Genomic DNA, 23,130 nt, shown 5'->3' with positions numbered 1-23,130 from the left:
ATATGTGTTTATTTTCATGGTGATGGGTGGCCAGGAATTCAGGTGGGTCTTCAAGCCGTTGGTGATGTGTAGGGAATGCAGGAGAGGGTTGCGACCTAGTGCGGTGTGAAAACTGAGCACTGCTACTCTAGAGTTTATTAGCTGCGTAATGTTCCTTGAAGAGATATCCCTCACACAGGAGTATATTCCTCATAGTGACTATATCCAGAGTAAGCAGGCGCTGTTCCACGGAGGGTATGTGGCACTGGCTTTTCAAGATACTTTGTTTGTAATTGCATTTGTTATTCTCTGAAGCATTTACAAACAAAATGTTCCTGAAATAGCACTAAATTTAAAGACTCAGTATACAGAGCATATTTTACTCTTTCATATTTTTCAGGCCTCTGCAGAAATTGTGCCTGGTGCAATATTTGTAAGGCCAGCATGGTGGCTTGTGACTTTGTATTAGGTTTTGTGAGACATCCATTCCAGTTGAGGACAGCTAATGATAAGCACCTAGGTGCTTCCATAACTTAAGATGGGAAGAGGACGGAGGAAGAAGGGAAAGACTATGAAATCCAGAGATGGCTCACTCAACCTGTCAAAGCAGGCAAATGCTGTGGACACAGATGAGAGAGGCCTGGGCACCATCACTTCGGAGCCCCTTAGTGCTTGCTACCAAATAGTCTCATATACCCCCCATCAACTGGTAGACATGTTCAGGTGCTTAAGACTACAAACGCTTGCCTTTTTCAGACGGGAGTGAGCTGCTTTCTGTGGGATGAATATAGTTTTCATCTTTATCTTCTACAGGGACAACATAATCAGCCTAAAAGAAATGCAGAAGTGAATGAGAAGAATGCTGTACATTCATAGGCTACTGTATGGGAAGAACTGATTAAAAAATATCTTTACTGAGATATAATTTATATACCATTAAATTTCCCTATGTAAAGTGCATAATTTAGTGGTGTTTTTTTTTCTTTTTTTAAAATTTAGTGGTTTTTAGTATAGTTGCAGAGTGTGAAACCATCACTGTAATCTAATTTTAAAACATTTTCATCACCCCAAAAAGGAATGCCATGCCCATTAGTCACTACCCATCTCCCCGCTTCCCATGACCTAGTCAACCAACAATCCACTTTCTGTCTTTAATATTTTCCCATTCTGGACATTGCGTGTAAATAAAATCATACACCATGTAGTCTTTTGTGACTTCTTTCACTTAGCATAATATTTTCAAGGTTCAACCATATATAGGATATATCATTGCTTCATTCCATTTTATGGCCAAATAACATTCCATTGTATGAATATACTATGGTTTGTTTATTCATTCATCAGTTGATGGACATTTGAGTTGTTTTCACTTTTGACTATTATGAATAATGTTGCTATGAACATCCATGTACAAGTTTTTATGTAGGTGTTCTTTTCTCTTGGGAATATGCCTAGAATTCCTGGGTCATGTTGTAGCTCTATATGTAACTGTTTGAGGAGTTGCCAAACTCTTTCCCACTAGCAATTTCTCCACATGTTCATCAATACTTGTTGTCTGTCTGTCTTTTTTATTATAATTATCATCATGGATGTCAAGCGGCATTAACTATAGTTTTGATATGCATTTCCCTGATGGTTAATGATATTGAACATCTCAATTCCTTTGACCATTTTGAATTGGGTTGTTTGTCCTTTTATTATTGTGTTGTAAGAGCTCTTTAAATGTTCTAAAAATAAGTCTCTTATCAGATATACAATTTTAAAAAATGTTCTCCCATTCTATAAGTTGTCTTTTTCCTTTCTTGGTGGTATCATTTGCAGCACAAAAGTTTTAAATTTTGAAGCTCATTTAATCTATTTTTTTTTTTGTTTCTTGTGCTTTTGGTGTTGTGTCTAAGAAATCATTGCCTAATCCAAGGTCATAGAGATTTATACCTGTTTTCTTGTAAAAGTTTTATAGTTTTAGCTCTTGCATTTAGGTCTAAGGTCCATTTTTAGTTAATTTTTTTATATAGTATGAGAGTTCCACTTTTATTCATTTGCATGTGTCTGCATAGTCATTCTAGTATGGTGTTTTTTTTTTAAATGATCCTTTCCCCATTGAATTGTCTTGGTACCTGTGTTAATAATCAATTGATCGTAAATATAGGATATCAAAAAATGTATATACACACTTTGAATACAGGCAGTGTTTATTAAAATACATTTCATTTTAAAAATTGAGCTATCAGCTGTTAAATTATATATACATTTTTTTGGGGCTCCCTGTATAGGGAAGGAGTGATTTTTATATTGATATGAATCAAATGAGGTAATCAGATCTCAAAAGTCATTTTACAACCTGCCTTGGTGGGTAGCCAAGATGAGTACTGAGAGAAAAATAAACTAAACCTTTATTGAGCACTTGTTGCCAGGTGTTCATCTGAGTACTTTATATGTGTTGTGTCACTTAATCGTTATAACAACTTAATAAAGCAGATACTACTATCAGCTCTCCCTGCCCACTAGGGGTTTCCTTTATACATTCCACCTCTCTGCATCTTAGAGGAGGACTATGGAGGAGCAGAGAGAAAAGGTGGAGGAATGAAAGCTAGGTGGGGCAGGGCAGGGCAGGGCAGAGAGGCAAAGGAGAATAAAGGCAGGAAACGATCTTACAGAGGAAAGAGAAGATCTCAGGAAACCAGGGGAAGAGAAAGAGGATAATAAGAGGGGCATGGAACCAGTATTGATATTGTACCATATGCCTCCAGGGATTGAAAATGCAGCCCAAGCCAATTTGGCTCAGTAGATAGAGCATCGGCCTGCAGACTGAAAGGTCCCGGGTTTGATTCCGGTCAAGGGCACATGCCTGGGGTTGTGGGCTCGATCCCCAGTGAGGGGCGTACAGGAGGCAGCCTATCAACGATTCTCTCTCATCATTGATGTTTCTATCTCTCTCTCCCTCTCCTTTCCTCTCTGAAACCATAAAAATATATTAAAAAAAAGAAAGTGCTTACAATAGGTCATATATGCCATTTTTTAGAGAAAGAAAACTACACCCTTTCAGCATAACATTGGAGAGTTAGAGGGTGGCAGTGAAGGCACAAAGTGGCTAGTGCTGGCCAGAGAGCAGGGATGGAAGGAGGAAGACATGCCCGGTCCAGACTGTCCTGATGCCTCCCTCCCACCCCACACCATATCCTGCCTTCCACTAGGTCTGGGAAGCCATCAGATGGATTTACTTTACCTCATCCTCAAGATCCTTGGGTTTGGGTGGGACTTGAGGTTTCGGCAGAGACATCGAGGTGGGCATAGTGGAGGCCAGCCTCGCCTTAGCTGAAGGCCAGCTGGGTTTACTGGGAAGGGTCTTGTTCAAGGGTGGAGACTGCCTCTGGCTTGATCGGTTGTCTTGAAAGGAACAAAAAAGCATGAAATGAAAGGGGCTCTGGGTCATTCCCTGGAAGGAAACCACTGAGCTCTAGAAAGTATAGAACCTCCAGCACCTAAGTAGCCACAAATGAATCAGGGCATTCCTTAAAAGAGTGAAATGACATATTAGGTAAAAAGTTTCAACTGCCCATTGACTTACATTATAAAAAGTAGAAGAAGATCCTCATAAAAAACATCCTCCCAGGGGAGAGAGAGAGACTCATGGGCTCAAGAGAGCTGAGAGCCCAGGACCTGCCCACCAGGGGGCATGATGACCTCAGCAGCATGAGGGTCTAAGAGGGGTGCTCCCTCATGGTTTCACATGCTCCATGAACCTTAAGGGCAGAAATTCTCACTCCCACTTACACACAAGAACCACATGGGAGCTTTAAAAAATGCCAAGGCCCAGGACCCACCCCAGACATAACTGATCCTACTCTACATGTTTGATCTTGTAGAGTAGGATCTAGCATTATAGATTTTTAAAGGTGCCCCAGGTTATTCTAAGGTGTATTCAGGGTGGCAACTGCTCATCTGGGTGAACCTACATGTTCCCCCCGCCCCCGCCCCCCCGTTAATGATTTCTCTCAAATCATGGAGAACTCTTGAGTTCCCCCGTCCAGGACTGTCCTCACGCAGGTATCAGGGAAGCAGTCTAAGCTCTGAAGCCAAATGGCCCTGAGTTTGGTCCCCTGCTCTGCTGCTGACTAGCTGTACTCCTCTGGGCTAGTTGTTATTCAATCTCTCTGGGACTCACATTCCTCATTTTTTAAAAAAAATCTTTATTGTTGAGATTATTACAGATGTCCCTCTTTTCCCCCCCATTGTCTCCTTCCACCCAGTTCCCGCCCCATCCCAGGCCTTCACCACCCTATTGTCTGTGTCCATAGGTAATGCATATCTGTATATAAGATATTTGTTTAATTTCTTCCCACCCACCACCTACCCTCTGAGAATTGTCAGTCTGTTCCATTTCCATGCCTCTGATTCGATTTTATTTACCAGTTTATTCTGGTCATTAGATTTCTTGTTCATTTATTTTGATTCAATTGTTGATAGGTATGTATTAGCTGCCATTTTGTTGTTCATATTTTTGATCTTTTTCTTTTTCTTCTTCAAGAATACCCTTCAACATTTCATATAATACTGGTTTGGTGGTGATGAACCCCTTTAGCTTTTTCTTATCTGTGAAGCTCTTTATCTGACCTTCAATTCTAAAGTATAGCTTTGCTGTGTAGAGTAATCTTGGTTGTAGATCCTTGCTATTCATCACTTTAAACATTCCCTGCAAAGATCTCATAGTTTCTGTTGAGAAATCAGCTGACAGGCCTATGGGCATTCCCTTGTAGGTAACTAACTGCTTTTCTTTTGCTGCTTTTAAGATTCTCTTTTTGTTTAGCCCTTGGCATTTTAATTATGATGTGTCTTGGTGTGGGCCTCTTTGGGTCCTCTTGTTTAGGACTCTCTGTGCTTCCTGGACTTGTAAGTCAATTTCTTTCACCAGGTAGGGGAAGTTTTCTGTCATTATATCTGTCAAATAGGTTATTAGTATCTTGTTCTCTCTCTCTTCTTCTGGCACCCCCCACAGTGGAATGTTGGTATGCTTGAAGTTGTCCCAGAGGCTCCTTACACTATCTTCATATTTTTGGATTCTTTTTTCTTTTTGCTCTTCTGGGTTGGGTGTTTTTTGCTTCCTCATATTTCAAATCATTGATTTAATTCTCAGAATCCTCTACTCTACTGTTGAATCCCTGTACATTATTCTTTTTTTCAGTCAGTGTATGCTTAATTTCTGACAGGTCTTTTTCCATTTTCTTAAAGGTTTCTAGAAAATTCTTGAGTAACCTTATAACTGTGGTTTTGAACTCTATATCCAGTAGTTTGCTTCTTCCATTTCTTTCATTTGTGACATGTTTTTTGTCTCTGCATTTTGTCTGCTTCCCTGCGTTTGTTTCTATGTATTGGGTAGAGCTGCTAGGTCTCCTTGAGTTGGTAGAGTGGCCTTCTGTAGTAGGTGTCCTACAGGGCCCAGTGGCTCAGCCTCCCTAGTCACCTGAGCTGGGCACTCTAGGTGCACCCCTTTGTGGACTGTGAACACAGTATTATTGTAGTTGAGACTTGATTGCTGTTGGTGTCACTGGGAGGAATTGACCTACAGGCCAATTTGCTCTGAGAACCAGCTGTGACTACAGTGGGAGAGCTGCTGTGCCGGAGACATCCCTATGGAGCAGGACTTGCTTAAGTGGGACTTTGGTGCTCACTGAGTCTGCCCCTTGAGTGTGTTGCTTATGGATGTGTAGTTGTAATTTGGTATGGCCTGACATTGACCAGTGGGTACACTGGCTCTTGGGTGTCCAGGAAGGTGTAAAGTCAGCCACTGCCTGGGGCCAAACAGCAGGAGCTACAGAGAGATCTGAAGATTCCTTCTCTTTGTATCAGGTTTGGAAGTGCCCAGATGAGGCCCAGCTGTGAAGCAAGGCAGGCTGGTGCTGGTGCCAGGTCTTTGGCCTTTTATTGATAGGTTTAGGGCTCCCTGACCCAGCTGCAGCTTGTTTGAGAGCAAGGTCAGGTCATTTATATGCAAAAGCCACTGCACACAGCTTGGATGGGGTTGTAAATTGGATGAGGTGGGGTCTTAGGGAATCATCAGGGTGGAGCAAACAGAAATGGCTGCCAGCATAAGAACAATGATCCCTGCGAGCACCTCCGTCTGGAAGAAAGCTCCCCCAAATTTCTGCCCCAATGCCAGACAATCCAGTTCCTCCTCATATGTGTGTGTCCCCCAAAGCCTCACCCTGGTGCTGGAGGTCAGAGGAAGCAGGACCTTGTAAGTTCAGTTTGTGCCTTTTAAGAGGAACAGCTGGGTATCCAGCAGCCTCTGTGTCAATGAGCCCCAATCCCCACTGGTTTTTACAGCCTATGGGGACTTCTTTTCCCAGCTCTGGGACCCTGGGTTGGGGGTCTGGTGTGTGGCTGGGATCCCTTGCTCCTCTGGGCAGCCTCCGCCGAGATGATCTCCCTCCTGATTAAAAAAGCAGCACACATGGGTGCCGGATCAGCCCGTTCCACGCCTCCACACCTCCTACCAGTCTCAGTATGCTTTCTTTTTTACTTCTCCAGTTGTAGGACTTCCACTCAGCCAACTTTCCAGTGGTTCTAGATGATGATTGTTCTGTATTTTAGTTGGAATTTTGATGTGGTTGTGGGAGGCGGCGAGTACAGACGTTTACCTATGCCACCATCTTCCTTTCTCACATTCCTCATTTTTAAAATGAGGATCATCATATCCACCTCAGAGAGAAATTGTTTGATCTGTCATCTCTTCTGCTTGCCTCAGAAAACCATGTGGGAGCCCAGCCAGGATGGCTCAGTGTTTGAGCGTCAACCCATGAACCAGGAGGTCATGGTTCGATTCCCAGTCAGGGCACATGTCTGGGTTGCAGGCTTAATCCCCAATGTGAGGCATGAAGGAGGCAGCCTATCAATGATTCTCTCTCATTATTGATGTTTCTATCTCTCTCTCCCTCTTTTCCTCTCTTGAAATCAATAAAAAAAATATATATTTAAAAAAAGCCACATTCAGGCCTGGAGGCCAGACCTGAGCTGTGTCCATTTAACCTATGAGGCTGATTCCAGGTTTAAAGCTCCTCACCCCCACCCCCAGTTAAAAGTCTGCAGTCTACACCCAGTGTGCACAGCCAGCCAGTGTTGGGGTGGGAGTGGAAGGAGTGGCCGTAGCAGACACTGGGATCCTTGATGGCCATCCCTGTTCTTTATAGACCTCTCAAGAGAAATGTGGAACCTTGTGCATAGGAAGCCTGAAGAGAAGTACGGACTAATCTCGGGGTTGATTTCTCAGACTGTTGCGAGTTGGGAGCAACCATCAGGGTGTTTTCATTTATCCTTTGTCTGTTTCCAATATTCCTGATTTAGGAAGGATAGTTTCCCCCATCAAATGGGCAAGTTTGCCAGCTGGGGCTCCATTACCTGAGTGACCAGATGATCCACCTGGAGGTGGTGGGAATGGGAGGTTTCCCCGCCAACCTTGGCCTGTCCCCACCTCCCTGCTAAACACCCAGGGTCTGGGGGGCCGCCTCACCTACGTACTCGCCCCTGGTGAAGGGCAGGGCTGGGTGAACTGTCCTCGTCTCCTGCTCGACGGGCGGTGGCTCATAACTGTCATCCCCAGTCTCCTCAGCGGGCAGCACGTACATCTCGGAGTCGGAGTGCTCGTCGGGGTTTTCATAGTCGCTGTCCTGCAAGTGAAGACACCGTGCTCAGGGCCCAGCTGTGCCTGGTCGTCAGGACAGACCTGACCTGGAGGGCCAAGCTGCTCCCCCAGTGTCGGGATGAGGAAGCAAGGCCTGGACGGGCTGGCTCAGATGGGGTGGGAGCGGGGGTGGGGAGTGGGGGCGGGAAACCAGGTGGACCATTCAACCCGCAGTGTGGCTGAACCGTGGGAGAGAAAATATATAGGTGTCCCAAAATTAACGCAAGAAGTAATCTTGATAGAAAACACAGGTTTATAATTAAAAATTGTAAATTTTTTATTGATTCATAAAGTATACAGTATAGGGTTATGTATGGAATAGCACATCGGGTAAATGGCCTCCACGGCTTTGCTGGCACATACGCAAAGCTGTGGTCTTCATTGGTCTTCATTGTCCCTGCTCCTGGGCCAAAATTGGTACTTGGTAATGCTTATCAAATTGAAGGGATTGAAATCAAAGGGCAACAGATATTAGAATCTGATTCAATAAACCAAGTAAAATTAGGCTTTTATTTTGTTGTTGTTGTTGTTGTTAATGCTCATGCAAAATTCAAACCTTGTGTGAATTTTGGGACACCCTATATTTTAAGAAGACAGAAAAATAGAATAACCGTAGGTTTTATTATCATGAAGGCTGACAGTTGAGGGAAAAATAAGTTTAATAAGTATAGGGGAAGGAGACACACAGGAAAACATAAATACCTTTGAGAAGATGAAGTTAAAAGAAAAAAATATATATATTTTAAAAACAGAGCTGGTAAGCTAGAGGGGCTGGGCTTCACACAGACTCAGAGTCCACTCTCTATTCTTTTATTAAATATAAATTATATTTAAGTTAAGATTGAAAAATACATTGACATGTTTGTTCTAAAGTTCAAGCAGTTGGGAAGGATGTAATGAAGCCTCCTTTCCAGCCACTCAGTTCCTCTCCCCAGAGGCAAACAGAAACACTAGCTTCTTGTGCATTTTGTCCAGAGCTAGCTTATGTGTACAGCACGCGTGTGTATGTTTGTGTGGAAGAAATATTTGGTTCAAGAGTTAAGAGGTCCTCCGACCTCTGCGTCCATTGCCCTCTCCTCAACTGCTGCCTGGCAATGCATGATCCACACATGATTTTCCAGTGAGTGGGAGATGCATCTGCCCTTTGGCCCGTTTCATTTACTTGCAGTTGTATAACACTGATGCAGGGGCAGTGTTTCCTTCATTGCTGTATCCTCAGGGCCTGTAACAGGGCTGGCACATGGTAGGAGCTCAGTATGTTTGGGATGAATGAATTAATAAATACATGAGTGAGGCCTATGCTTTATTCCTCAGTCTGTAGGGAGATGGGGAGAGGAGAGGAATAGGGTGAAGAGTGGGATAAGAAATGAGAAAGGAGGCTGAAAAGAAGGTGTGGTTGTTCTTGTCCTAGAATGGGAGAGAAGGTGGATGGGGTGAGATAAGAAAATTCCTGTAGGGGGATTGTCCCACACCCCAATCCCAGTAATAGCAGATTGGGGGTGGGGTGGGTGTGGGCTCAGTAATCCTTCCTGAACATGAACATGAACTTAGGAGGAATAGAATAATGATAGTAATGATATTATTCTTATAACTGACATTTCTATGTGCTGTATACCTCATTTACTCCTCACCACAATCATGAAATAGTGTTTTAAAACTCTCCCATTTTATAGTAGAGGAAACTGAGGGACAGAGGAGTTGAGTAATTTGAGTCTGCAATCTGTGTCCTGAGAAGTCAATGACTATTCTCAGATGGGGGATCTAGGAGATGAGCTGAGAGTGAAAGAGTGGCTGGGGGAGGCTTATCAGGCAAGAGCCTGGCTTCCCAAGGCCAGCCTAGGCCAGCATGAGGTGGTTTGAGCCCTGCTCATCCAGGCCAAGGGCCCAGTCGCTGCTGTGGCAGCCTCTCCGGGAGGCATCAGTGCAAGTGCTGAGAAGCAGCTGCTTTAATGAACATCTGGAAAGTGAAAGAATCAGCAGGGACCTGGACCCATGTGCCTGAGAAGGAGAAGGTTTGGGCATTGCTCTTTGTTTCGGTTTTTATGGACCAGGGATGGGACTTCTGAGACTTAATTACGTGGCGGCTGGGGAGCACTGTGTGTCTGGGGAGGAGTCTGGGGTCCTTGCAGCCCCTCAGGCTGGGCAGCCTGAAAGGGAGGATCACATTGGCAGAGGAGGCAGAAGGAAGGGGAAGAGGGACTCCATGTCAGCTATTTCTCTGACACTGGGCTGCCTACCAGATGGAGGCAGGACGACAGGACTGAGACTATATATCCAGGACCCAGCATAGGACCTGCAATAAGGCAGGTGCCCACCACACAGCTATGGAATGAATGACTGAGCTGCTGCCTGGGCTCTGCAGGGACTGAGGAGAAAGGGAAGGCTCTCAGGAGAAGTGCTGGGCTGGAAAATCTATTCTCTGGGTGATGCACCAGGAGTTCCTTCTGCTCCAAACACAGCAGAATGCATTGAATGCCTTTTTCTTTCTTTTTTAAAAATATGGAACGCTTCATGAATTTGTGTGTCATCCTTGCACAGGGGCCATGCTAATCTTCTCTGTATCATTCCAATTTGAGTATATGTACTGCCGAAGTGAGCACTTGAATGCCTTTTTATCAAGAGAATTGACTTGTATGCATCTATATAAGCATAACTAATGGACATAAGACACTGGGGGGTAAGGGAGGGCAGGGGTTTGTCAAGGGTGGGGGGGATAAAAAGGGCACTTATGTAATACCCTTCGTAATACTTTTAGCAAATAAATAAATAAATAAATAATTAATTAAAAAAAATAAATAAAAAAGGAACTTGTGAGAGTTTAAAAAAATCCTCTTCCCCCAAATTATTATAAATTCTGGCAAATGAAATTTAATCATTCATTCAATATTCAACAAGTGTAATATGTTGGATAATCTGATGGAAACTTGAAGAAGGGAATGTGTAATAAGACAAAATTTCAAGTTGTGCATTTATTCATTTAACCAGTTATTAATTATTGAATACCTAGTATGTGCCAGGCATTGTGCTTGACTCTGAGCACACTCCCTCACAGAAATTATATTCTAGCAAGGGAACCTGATGACACACAAATAGTGAATAATAAATAATAAGTAGACCTTTAAACACATGAAATGTCTATCACTAGTGATAGATGCACTTAGGGGAATGGTCAGGGGCCTGAGACCATGCTGTGGGAGCGTGATTCTATCTTGGATGGGGTACCTTAAAGGCCTGCCTGAGGAGACATTTAAACCAAGCCTGGAGGACAAGAAGGCGCTGACCAAGCGAGGAAGAATGGAAGACTGCTCTTTGGTTTCTCCTCTTTTGCCTTCTTTTTTCCTGCCCAAGGACCATGAGTCAGAAGTCACTGAGACAGGCAGGGTCTTGGCATGTTGTAGGAACTGAGGGCAGGCTGTGCCCCTGGGCTGTCATGAGGCCTTGGAAGGGGGTGCACTGGGGGTGGGGAAGGCGGGACAGGTCCACAGGGACCAGATTTCACAGAGCCTAGAGGTGTTACAACAAGTCTGGATTTCGTCCATTTAATGTCAAAATAATTGTGAGTGAATGTTTCTCAATCCTTATTACAATTGGTGCCTTGATTTTGGTGGTTTGACTTTGAGATACGTCCTTTCCTCATCTTCAGGGTGATTTTATTTTGTGCTTCCTAATTTCCCACTGTGTGCTTTTTCTATTCAGCCAGCAAGCTAAATTTCCTTGGCTTCCCTCAGCATGAGGACCAGCTTTCTAACTTTACTAAGATGTGGCTCAGTGCGTGCAGCCAGCAGGGGGCGCAGTTGCAGTGCTTCTGAGGGATCAGTGACAGCTGGGCTCTGGGAAATAACTCCATGCCTAAGTAACTTGCCTTTACAGAAGCCATTTGTCCTCTCTTTAAAAAAAATCTTTTCTCTGCGGTCGAAAAGGGAGGAACTTCTGTCTCCTTATACTCGGAGTAAACTCCAGGTGGTTTACACAACATGAGCCCCGGCTCAATTCTGGGCACTGGACAGGGGTCCCCAGTTCTCATTCTGGCTGCTGAGTAACTGAACGACAGTGGGCAAGTCGTTTTCATTCTTTTGGCCTTTGTTTCCTTATATGATATGTTGTCGTGTAGAGACCTTCTTGGATCCATTCCAGATCTAAAGTTCACAGATTGGATTCACAGGCATGAATTTGACAGATGAGAAATAATTATTGGGAAGAAAATTTTTTCAGGCTGTCTTATCCCTATAAGACTCAGCCTAAGGGAAAAGTGGCTGCTGGGGTTTTGTGGGTTGTAAAGACACCCTGAAGAGGTTTACAGTTAATTTGGACATGTCACTCCCCCAATGTCATCATGGCCAGTGCCCCTCTCTCACTCTGGCCTCCGATGCTCTGCTAGCCTGCTCGGTCACAGCAAGCACCTTGGAGCCTGGGTTTGAGATCTGAGTGTCTGAGTGAGAATTTTGGAACTGCAAGTTAAATTTTTCATGCCTTCGTTTCTTCAGCTGTAAAATTGGTGGGGCTAATATTCAAAACGTTTAACAATGGCCCTAAAGAATGTTCCAATGCCCCTGATGTGCCAGGCATTTACTCTTGGTTATTGGTTTGTTTGAGCTTCTGTGCAGGGGCCAGGAAGTGATGGGCACTGGGGAATTCAGGACAGAGGCATTTGCTAACTGACATGGAAATATTTAAAGTTTACCATCTATTTTGGCCATGCTGGTGAGTACTCTGGATATTAGCAGAAAACGGGGATAAGAATGCCTACAGAGGGCTGTAGTGGGGCTTAGGCGAGGCAATGCACATAAAGCTCTTCGCCTGGCATGATGCAGCTCAAAGCAGCCTGGCTGAGGTTATTGCTGCCATGTCTGCAGGTGGCCTGCCACCTCCTCTCTGTGATGTGCAGCTGACCACCAGTGTGTGACTCAGAAATAAACCCTTAGAAAAGCCCTGGTGGAAACAGAACCCTCCTCGTCTCAGGAGCAATACTTACAAAGTCATCTGACCACTGCTCCTCTTCATCAGCAGGGCTCTCTGAAATGACACGGAGGAGGCAGAATGCATAAACATAAATCTCAGCTGGCAGCTCCCCCCTGTCCACAGCACCTGCACCTGCCTTCCCTGCCCTGGGGCTTCCTGGTCCCCTTTACTTGACCTTGAATGGTTATTACAGTCATCTAATATTCATTCACTTTCAAATCCTTTTTTTTTTTTTTTTAAGTCAGTTCTCACAGCATTAAGAGAAGTCTCGCTGGGAGCAGAGAAATGGTGCATTTGACCCATGTCTATCTTTGTCAAGGGACATTTTGGGGACCTTAGAGTAACCCAGTAGGAACCTGCAGTTCATACTGTGTTGCTCCCAAGGATTTCTTTGAATCAATATATGGATGGTGCAGTAAGAAGAGCACTGGACCTGGAGTCAGACCCAAATTCTCATCCAGGCTCTGTTCCTAATCAGATGGAGAGTGGGCAAGAACAACTAACATCCAAGATCAGATAGTGAATAGTTGAACCCTATGGGCTGACTTCCAAGTGCAAGCTCTTAACCCTAGTGCCATGCTGCCTCACTGTCTTTGGGCTCCAGGTGCAGGCACCAGCCTAGACTCTGCAGGGGTATAAAAATGGATGTGACAGCCCAGCTGGCATGGTTCAGTATTTGAGTGTTGACCTATGAACCAGGAGGTCACAGTTTGATTCCTCGTCAGGACACATGCCTGGGATTGCGGTCTTGATCCCCAGAGTGGGGTGTGCAGGAGGCAGCCAATCAATGACTCTCATCATTGATGTTTCTATCTTTCTCTCCATCTCCATTCCTCTCTGAAATCAATAAAAAAATACTTTTAAAAAATGGATGTGGCTAGGTAGTGTAGGGGGTGGAGTTGGAGGCCTGGCTATCTGTTGGCTCCTGCAGAAATCGCTTGTGAACCACCTGGCCCTCCACTATGCATTCAGGTAAAATCTAGAAAAAAACAGAATGGCCCCCTCTGGGCATCATGACACACCGAGGCAGTAAAGGGACAAAAGTATCATGTGGTAGAGGTTATTTGATGGCGCCCCTCTTCTCCAGCTACACCCATCTTCTGGTTCCACAAGCAGCTCACAGCATCATGTGGTTAAATGGCTTTAGAGGTTAAATGCAGAGTCACAACCTTGCAGGCCATTGTCCAGACTAGAAAGCATGACAAGCCAACGTACTAGATCTAGAGTAGTGGGTAGTTTTCCAGCACTTCAGGGAGCCTCCACGGTGTGCAGGTGTTTCAGAACCAAGCTCCCTGGGTTCCAATCCTGGCTCTGGTTTTTGCCACCTGCTTGGCAGTGGACCAGTACTTTAGTGTTTAAAGTTCCATTTCCCCACCTTAAAACAAAGATAAGAATAGTGCCTGCCCATGTTTTTATGAGAGTCAAGTAATATAATACATGTGCTTTGGCACACAGTAAATGCTGTGTCGGTATTACTTGTTGTTGTCTTGGGTATTGATAATTCTCTATAAACCCTCAAAACAATTTCAATTCTATTTCACTCTAATGGCAACCATGTGGTATGGCTACCACAAAGATAGCCTCTAGTGTAGTGGGTGAACTTTTCAGGAGGGTAAGTTCAAGTTTAATATGGGCCAGGTGGTTCAATTTGGGGTGTGGGATTTCCTGCCCTTGCCAAGAAGCTGAGAAGCTGGTTGGGCCTCCTTTTTGGGGAAAGCCTCTCCTACTGTGTCCTGGACCTGTTTGGGGGCTTAGGCTCCATTGACTGTGTCATAATTTCCTGCCACACAATAAAGGGACTTGTCCCCTTGCCTCACCCAGGCTTTGCAGTTCACATGGCCCTCCCAAGCCTGTGGACACAGCACCTGGCACTTACACGCTACAATGGCCACTGTGGCCCCCATCTCAGTGTCTGCTCCAAGCTAAGGCATGTAGCTTGGAAACCTGATTCTTGCTTAAAAACCTGATTCTGTGATTTGTTAGCAGTGTGACCTTAGGTGAATTGCTTACCCTCCAGGCCTCAGTTTTCTCATCACTAAAATGGACATGATTAGTAGTTCTTATAACATACGTTTTTGAGAGAATGAAAGTGAAAGGACACATGGAAAGTGCTTAGAGGCGCACCTGACATAGAGTTAGGGCCCACTTATTACTATCGATGGACTTTATCCCTAATTCTCACAATAACCAGAAGGATAGGTAATCTTACCTCTAGATCAGGGATCTGAGGCCTGGGGAAGTTACAAAACTTTTCTTGGTTCATGCAGTGCTTAAGGGACAAAGTCAGGATGCCACCCCAAGTCAAAAGGACCCCAAAGTTCCAGGTATTCTCACCGAGCCACCCAGTACAACAGTAATAAAAGACCTAGAGTTGAGGAGAACAATTGTGTATCAGACAGTCCAGGTGGTGTAAAATTTCCTTATAAGTGTCTCAGCACCTGGAGTCATGGCCAGGTGCTGGGAAAGATCGAGAAAGGTGTGGTCAGTGAAGGCATGAAGCTTTGTGTCAAAGATGGAATTGGACTGGGCCCTGAAGGACCAGTGGGACTTGAGCAAGAGAATGAAGATGAAGGAGGGCATCTCCCTCTCATCCCCTAAGACAGGCTTGTGTGCCAGTCCCAGAAATAGGACTTAGAGCTGAGGGATGGAAGGGGCATCCATAAGACACAGATGTGCACAGAATGAATGAGCTCCACTCGAGAGTCACAGGAGAATTTTCCAGGAGGAAAAACAAAGCCAGAGTCACTGCCAGCCAAGGGACACTGTGGTCCTAGTTACAAGTTGGAGATGGGGAGGCTAATGAGTATGGTGTTTGAGTAACTCAGCTATGAAGACATGAAGGCTGAAATAGACTGGGGGTCTTGGGGAGGGGAGGGATGGCTGGAAGGACAGCAAAGGGCTCTGTAGAGTGATCTTGATTGAAGGGGTGAAGGCAAGGGGATGATGTCAGCCTTTGGTTCTGGGTCCTCAGGAGCCTCAGAGACTGTGGGGCTGTTCTGGTGGCATCTCGGCCATAGACTTTAGGGGTGCATTCCACAGCTGGTGTCTGACACACAGTGTCAGCTGTGGCTCTGATTCCACTCTGGCTGTGCCCTTGACCAGGAGTCCTCCCATTTCTCCTCCTACAGAGCTGGTGGTGGGATGCAGGGACCAATGGGAAGACCGCAGTGGGATGCAGGAAGGGAAGAAGGAAGGCAGGTGGACCAGCTTTGGTGGTGGGACAGATTCAGGGAAGGAATATAAAACAGAACTGTAAGGCAGGGGAGGTTGTGAGTGGACAGTCCCACTAGGTACACCCTGAAAAGATAAAGGAATGTGACTTAGTATGGGAACTGAGGCCAAGGCCAGATCCAGCCTGGTTAGGAGAGGTGATTTGAGTCTAAATGCATCTTTGAAATTCCCTTTTTTGGTATGTTTATTCATCCCTACCCAGGGCCCTATTAACAGGATGGTGAGTGTGCATAAGAGGGGGACATAGTCGTGGCTCAGGCATCACCTGGCTGTGTGACCTTGGCAGTCACTTTGCCTCTGTGGTTTCCAGTTATTCCTAACATGAAAACCTTGGATTGCATGATCGTCTCTAGGCTATAAAATACCTTTGAGTCCAAGTTTCATTCCTTTATTCTTAGTTCCATGAGGCAGGCCTGATGTGGAATCAGCTCTCCCCATGTGAACTTTGTTGGCAGCACCAGTTAGAGTATAAATGAGGAGACGGAAAACCAAGTGAATGCTGGCTTCACTGAGGACATGGAAGCAAAAGCAGTGCTATATTTCACTTCCTTTGTGGACAAAGGGTTGTTATGCGTATCCCATTCTGTGGCGGACATTTACCCAGAAATCCCTGTGCAGGTAACTTCCTCTGCCCCACCCCCATCACTTCTCTGATCTCTTCCCTGCATGACATCAGTGGTGGGAGCAGAGGGTGGGCCTCCTAGGGACAGCACAGCAGCCTCTGGATAGCAGAGCCCACGTACACAAGGAGAGAGGCCTTATTCAGTTCTGACCTCTCAGGGCTTGTGCAGGGACCATGGGAGCTTCTGCAGTGACCTCAGCAGGCTCTGGGGTCACCATGACTGGTTCTCTCTACCCACCCACTCTCACCCTGCCAGCTCCTGAGCCAGACAAAGACACTTGAGCAGCGGTTCTCGAATGACCCTTTCACAGGGGTCGCTTAAGACCATCCTGCATATCAGATATTTACATTACGATTCATAACAGTAGCAACATTACAGTTATGATGTAGCAATGAAAATAATTTTATGGTTGGGTCACAACATGAGGAACTGTATTTAAAGGGCCAGAAGGTTGAGAACCGCTGCACTAGAGGTTGTTCAACTATGAAAGCACAGGAACTGGAAAGCAGATTCTGGTGCTAATGTCAGAGGCTCTGGGGGTTCAAAATAATAAGAAATTACCCAGAAAAGTGTAACCATCTCAGCTTGGGTCAAAGGGAGGAACAGCAGGATGGGAGCTGGGGTGGGTTTCCTGTAGTGGCTGCAGTAACCTTGGGCGTGTTACTTAACATTCCTGAGGTGCATTTTCTTCATCTGGGAAATCAGGTTTGACCAAGTATAACAGGCTAATTTTTAATGATAATTTTGTGTGGCCCATGAGTGATGTCATAAATATCCAAATGGCCCTTGGCAGAAAAAAGGTTCCCCACCCCTGTAAGGAGAGGAGGGACTGTGGTGACTCTTCTGCTGACCGCTGTGGGCACTGGCCCTTTCCATCCTCTGCTTCCTGAAGGTCTCTATCACCAAGGTCAACACATTTTCCTGGGTAGAGGGTGGGGAAGCCATTTGCTTCCGGGACTGGAAAAAGGACATAATTCCCACATCTGGGGGAGAGAGGTGGGGCTGTTTCAGGAGTCTTTGGTGGACTCAAGGCCTCCAGAGAGTGCCTTCTGGGCTCTGGAGAGCTGGTGGGCTAAGGTCTCCAAGCACTGGCACGTTCAGGGACCTTGCAGACCCCCTACGTTCAGGAGGAGCTGTCAGGGTTGGTTTCCAAGGCCCCGGGCTTGCAACTGTTTAGGGTCCCCAAGGCTCAGAGGAAGCAGCTGGAAATGCTTCTAGAACATGAGTTGGGGGGGAAGAGAGGGGCAGAGGGAAATGGCAAGGGAGGTACTCACTGCAGGTGGTGATGGTGGTTTTGCCAAAAGGACCTTTTTTGGGGACTGGGTGTCAGAGCAGAGGAGAGTAGGCAAGGCCTGGGTGAGGGGATCTCCGCAATAGGATGAATTTCTGAGATCCAGGAACTTCCATGGATTGGACAGTGCAGGAGCCGCAGTAAGGACAGAGTTGGTGGACTTTAGCAGGGTTTCTCAAATTTAATATGCGTACATTCAGAGCCCCTGGAGCTCTAGTTAAAATACAAAATTCTGATCCCTGAGTCGGGTGGGGCAATCTACTTTTCTAATCAGCTCCCAGGTAATGCTGATGCTGCACGCTAGGGATGGCACTTCAAGCAGCAAAGGCTTAGAAGACCCAGCTGAGACCCAGAGAGATTAAGTACAACCTGGAAGAGGCAACTTCCTAAAGCCAGGGGAGTTTAGGAGAAGCTTGCGTCACCCTGGGCCCGGGGCTCCAGAGACTTGTGTTTCTGTGCGTGTGGAGTATTAGTGTTGGCGGGAAGCTGACAGAGCTTCTTGTTCAGTCCTGTGTGATATAGAAAAGGAGAGGAGAGTGCTTGGTCCAGGGTTACACAGCCTGTGGCTAGGCACTGAAGGACCTTGTATGCAGGCTCAGTGGTTGGCAATTCCTCCTGCTGCTGATGTAAAGCCATGAGAATATAATGCAAAGGCATTTCAGAACAACTCTCGGTGGAGGTTGAGAGGACCACATGGGATTAGGAATTAACAAGACTATTTAGAGGCTTCTGTACTGGGACACGTAGCCTGATGACAGGGCTCTGAGCTGTAGCTATGTGACCAGAGAGGGACAAACATATTTGAGAGACACTTAAAAGCTAAAATTAATAGGATTTAGAGATTATTATTATTTTATTTTATTTTTTTTTGGTAGAGGGGGAAGGAAGAGAAGAAATCAATGATGATCTCTAGTGTGTGGGGGTTAGGCAAAAGGATGAATAAATGATGAATGTTATCTGGCTTTTGCCCAAGTAAAAAATATAAGAGAAGAAGGGGTCTGTGTGGCCATCAGGACAGACTATGAAGCCACAAGGAAATGGGTCACATCTATATCCCACCAGGGCTGCCTGCCCCTGACTGGCCCGGACAGGTATGGGAGGTCATCCCAGGAGATGTCCCAGCAGAAAGTGGGCCTTGTTTGTGGTACACCGTGGTGGGTAGGTCTAAGCATTGGATTGGATGTTAGACTGTTTGACCTCTGGGGCTCCTATTAAACCTGACACGCCATGATTTCATATTTTCCCATCAAAGCTTTGGGTACTTAACAGGTATAGCCTGCTTGGTTTTCTTTTCATTTTTAGAACTTGGAGAGAAGAATAAGGGTTCTTTGTTGTTGTTGTTTTACTGAGGGCTATATAGATCTGTCCACATCTAAGAAATCTTTACATTTAAGCCATTAGAAACATATTTTAGACCTATCCTCCTAAGGCATCTGTTCTAGAAAAGGGAAGTATGATGGATAATTTACTTTGCTCACAACTGCCATAAAAACTACCAACCTCAAGAGTAACTATTCTCCCCTGACGAAGTTGATCCTACTTGGAATGGGAAAGGATTGAGTAACCGTGTGCCACCAATAATTTATTCCCACCCCCTTCAAATATCCCCTTTTAAGTTCTTTATCCAGGAAGCCTTCCTTTCCCCACTTCACCCACATCCTCCACATCAGATTAGATTAAATACTGCTGTAGAACTTTGTGCTTCCCAATCACACTGAAATGTAATTGCTTTTAACACCATCTGTCTTCCCTTCTAGACAATAAATTCTGTGAGTGTGGCGCTATCTTGTTTAGTACTGTGTTTCTACCTGAGACCTTGCATGTGCCTGGCACATGGAGGATGTTTAATAAAAGTTTGACAAATAGATGACTGGATGGATGGATGGTTGGTCAGATGGATGGATAGGATTAGGTCATTCTTAAAATTAAGATGGACACCTTTTGCCCTATCTGGTTTGGCTCAGTGGTTAGAGCCTTGGCTTGGGGACTGAAGGGTCCCAGGTTCAATTGTGGTCAAGGGCACATGGCCAGGTTGTGGGCCAGTAGGGGGTGTGCAGGAGGCAGTCAATCAAAGATTCTCTCTCATCATTGATGTTTCAATCTTTCCTTCTCCCTTCCTCTCTGAAATCAATAAAAAATATTTTTGAAAAATGGGCACCTTTTGTTTCCATGTGAGTAGAACATAGTTCTCTTTTCAAGAAGTAAATATACACCTTAAATTAGTCAAGAATCCAAGTATTTTAGAAATACTCTTACCAGAAGCATAATCCCTTCGAGGAACACTTGGAGGTGCTTTGACTTTCAGCCTGTGGGAAACAACCATTAGACAAAAGGTCAGTGGATAGGACATCTGTTGTCAAGGCCCATAATATACGCAGATATAGAGATAAGAGATAACGAATAGAATAATGGCTTTTTTTGGATCCATTGCATCGAAAGACCAAATATACTGAAAATGTAGCCAAGCCATTAATCAGAGTTTTCCCAGCTCTCCCCTTGTCCCCAGTGCACAATGTGGCTGTGACCTGGCAAAGGTGAAGCCAAGCAGAGAAAGGGCTTTGAGAGGTCAGAGTCTAAGCACTGAGTCCAGAGGTTCAAGGAAGATAAGTGATGAATGTTGATTGGTTGATAGGAAGGTAAGAGAAGATGTACTCTATTTTAATAAATAATTAATGAACACTTTAATAGGAAGAATTAGTTCTCATGAGCACTTTAATTGTAGGTTGGACTGAAATTGTTTTTGTGCTATTGAAAAACTGACAAATAAGTGAGCAGTGAGTATCTCTAGGTTGGGGATTGTGATATTTCGCTTAGTTAGAAGTTGAACTGCTTCAAGCTCTTTCAAAACTTCTGTGGTATCTTTATACACATATAAAACGTTCTGAATATTCACAATCCTTCCCCACTCTTTAAAAGAAGGAAGTTAAAATTACATTTTAAAAATGCATCCCAATTTTTAGGCTTTTTATGAGTACTGGCAACGCCTTCCCTTCCATTACAGGTATTTGAAATGGTTACGGTTTATGGTAAATTGTTACTTTTAATAACAGTTACCAAATTTATTTGAGAATGATTTACTTAATTAATATTTTTAAATATATATGTAAAACCGATATCCAGTAGACTTTGTTTACTAAAATATCACATCCTTTAGAAGCAGCATACAGTATAAAGGTAATCATCACATACAAAGCATATTTCATTGCTTGGAGAAAAAAATAGAAGTTCAGAAATTCATGTTTGATTACAAAAAAACAAGACTTATAAACCAGAATTGTAATGATGCAAAAATAACAATATTTATATTTGTGTAGAAATCCTGCTTTTCATTTTCCCAAAGACTCTTACATCTATTATTTCTTTCAATTCTCATAACAAACCTACTAGCAGGGTGTGCTGGGGAAGATACGATCATTAGACCTGTGATGAGGTAGAGAGAGAGAGAGAGAGAGAGAGAGAGAAAGAGAGAGAGAGAGATATTACCAAAGGTGTTATAGGGAAGAAAAACAAAGCAAAACTGGATCTGGGCCAGGTCTATTCAAGGACCAGTAAAATTTCAAAAAGCACAAACCAACTATTACCCACTTTTGTAATCATTTCCTAAAAGAAAAGGAAGGTTATTTTAATCCCCCCACAAATGTATGAGGGTCATCATTTCAGAATAAAGGACAGACTCAAGAAAGGACTGGGTCACTGAACAGGCCAGGAATAAAAGGTGTGGCTTGGGCCCCACTTAGCAGCCAGCAGCTACACACCAGCCCCCAGCACTTCAAGGTCCTTATTTTCTCATTCGGCCGTGACCAGTGACGACTCTGTCACAGTTTTGGGTTAGGAAACCAGAGTGTTCAACCAACCATGCTTCCTCCTTTCAAGGTGGCACCTGTTGCCTGGCAACGAGTGAGAGCTAAGAACTACCAGTCACTTCAAACCAAAGGGCCACTGACTTCACCAGGGCTAATGGCTATGGCAGCCATATTTTCCAAGCTGAGAACAAACACAGCTTGTCAAGTGAAAGTGCATTTTTTGGAAAACAAAAAATGCAATGGGTATACTGCAATGGAAACTGCCTGGAAAAATGTGAGCCCTGTGGCTGCTGTAAGTATGATTGACCATGGAATGGCCATTTTATAAAGAGGCTTCATACTATTGAGAAAACTGCTGCATTGTAAAACTGGCAGCTGTGAGATAATCTAGAATTGCTAGTGATTAAAACAATGATAGTGGGGCTCTCTCATTTCAATGAAATTCTGAAACAAATGAAAACAATCCTACTCCTCTCCTCTCCCAGTCACAGGACAGACAGGAAGAGGAATTCTCCTCCTCCATGATGACTAATGCCCCACAAACAGACCATTTTAACTATTTTATGATGATCACTTATACACATTGAGACCCATTTACATTTTATAGTGTGAAAATACCACAAAAGTGATTTCTTACTTTTAAGTTTTTCAAAGACCACAAAGAATGAAGATACTCTGTTCTGAAGGCAATGTACTTTCATACACCATTGGTGGTACAAAATTTTGGGAAAGCAAATTGCTAACATCCATAAAGGCTTCAAGGGCACATATCCTTCAACCCAGAAATTTCATTTCAGGAATTTAGCTTTCTGGTATACTCAGAGTCTGCAAAGGATATTTATTAAAATATTATTTGTGGCAGTTAAACTGAAAGAAGTACCCACAAAATTTTGATCTTATCTAAATTGATATTATCAAATTGACCTCCAAAAATGTTCTAGTTTAAATTCCCAACCTTCCCCCCACCTCTTTAAAAAATATCCAACAATATATGCTTGGTGAAATGAACAATAATACATTTCTAGTACACTATTAATCAGCTTTTTAAAAGGGAATATAGTTTATTTTCACATACCAACAAAGACAGATGTGCATGATGTACCATTAAGTAAAATCACCAAACAAAGCAAGTTGGTAGAATGGATTATAAATATGATACCATTCATGGTGAAAATGTTTGTGTGTATAGGCATGCATTGTATCCATGTCATTGTATGTATATGTCTGTATAAGCTTATACATATAGATTTATATACCAAACTCACACATGACAATGTCCATTTCTGGGGAGTAGGTTAAAGTGGGGATATGAAGAAGTAGAAGCTTTTGACTATACAACTCTGAACTCTTTGATAACCTCCCCCCGCTCCCCCCCCCCCCCCCGGGGTGAATCTGTATTACTTTCTTAAAAAAAAAAAAAACAACTTAAAAACTTAACAAATAACAGTTCCCCTTTCTGCTTGATTTAGATTTTGAGTGTCAAATGCGAGTATGTACAATATTATGTACAATTTCTCTTCTCTTAACAAAAGCTTAAGAGTTTGGGGTGTACAGGAAGATGTAGAA

At 44.1% G+C, this 23,130-nt stretch overlaps 2 protein-coding genes and 1 non-coding gene across 6 annotated transcripts in view; 1 reads left to right on the top strand and 2 right to left on the bottom strand.

The window, feature by feature from the left end:
• The window catches only part of ZNF518A (zinc finger protein 518A), a 60,087-nt gene extending 59,067 nt beyond the window's left edge, over positions 1-1,020 (top strand). For both annotated transcript variants that reach the window (XR_011473562.1, XR_011473561.1), the window contains one exon: positions 793-1,020. The gene's annotated coding sequence lies outside the window, so the exon portion shown is untranslated. The remainder of the gene's footprint in view (positions 1-792) is intronic.
• Positions 1-23,130, bottom strand: part of BLNK (B cell linker) — a 71,770-nt gene that overhangs the window by 24,587 nt on the left and 24,053 nt on the right. For 2 of the 3 annotated variants that reach the window (XM_070432609.1, XM_070432607.1), the window contains exons 3-7: positions 20,018-20,067; positions 12,630-12,670; positions 7,487-7,643; positions 3,206-3,366; positions 727-808 (exon numbers count right to left, since the gene is read on the bottom strand). In XM_070432609.1, the coding sequence (XP_070288710.1) occupies positions 727-808; positions 3,206-3,366; positions 7,487-7,643; positions 12,630-12,670; positions 20,018-20,067 (491 nt within the window). The remainder of the gene's footprint in view (positions 1-726; positions 809-3,205; positions 3,367-7,486; positions 7,644-12,629; positions 12,671-20,017; positions 20,068-23,130) is intronic. The other variant, XM_070432610.1, reaches the window with a different exon arrangement.
• Positions 10,151-10,257, bottom strand: LOC139022256 (U6 spliceosomal RNA). Its single transcript, XR_011473639.1, has one exon. It is a non-coding gene; the product is annotated as a U6 spliceosomal RNA (small nuclear RNA).

This window comes from Myotis yumanensis, unplaced genomic scaffold (assembly GCF_028538775.1).
Source record: "Myotis yumanensis isolate MYYU_CA2020_CCGP unplaced genomic scaffold, mMyoYum1.0.hap1 SCAF_13, whole genome shotgun sequence".
Classification (NCBI taxonomy): domain Eukaryota; kingdom Metazoa; phylum Chordata; class Mammalia; order Chiroptera; family Vespertilionidae; genus Myotis; species Myotis yumanensis.
The sequence above is the reverse complement of the archived record's forward strand: the minus strand, read 5'-3'. Positions and strand labels throughout refer to the sequence as shown.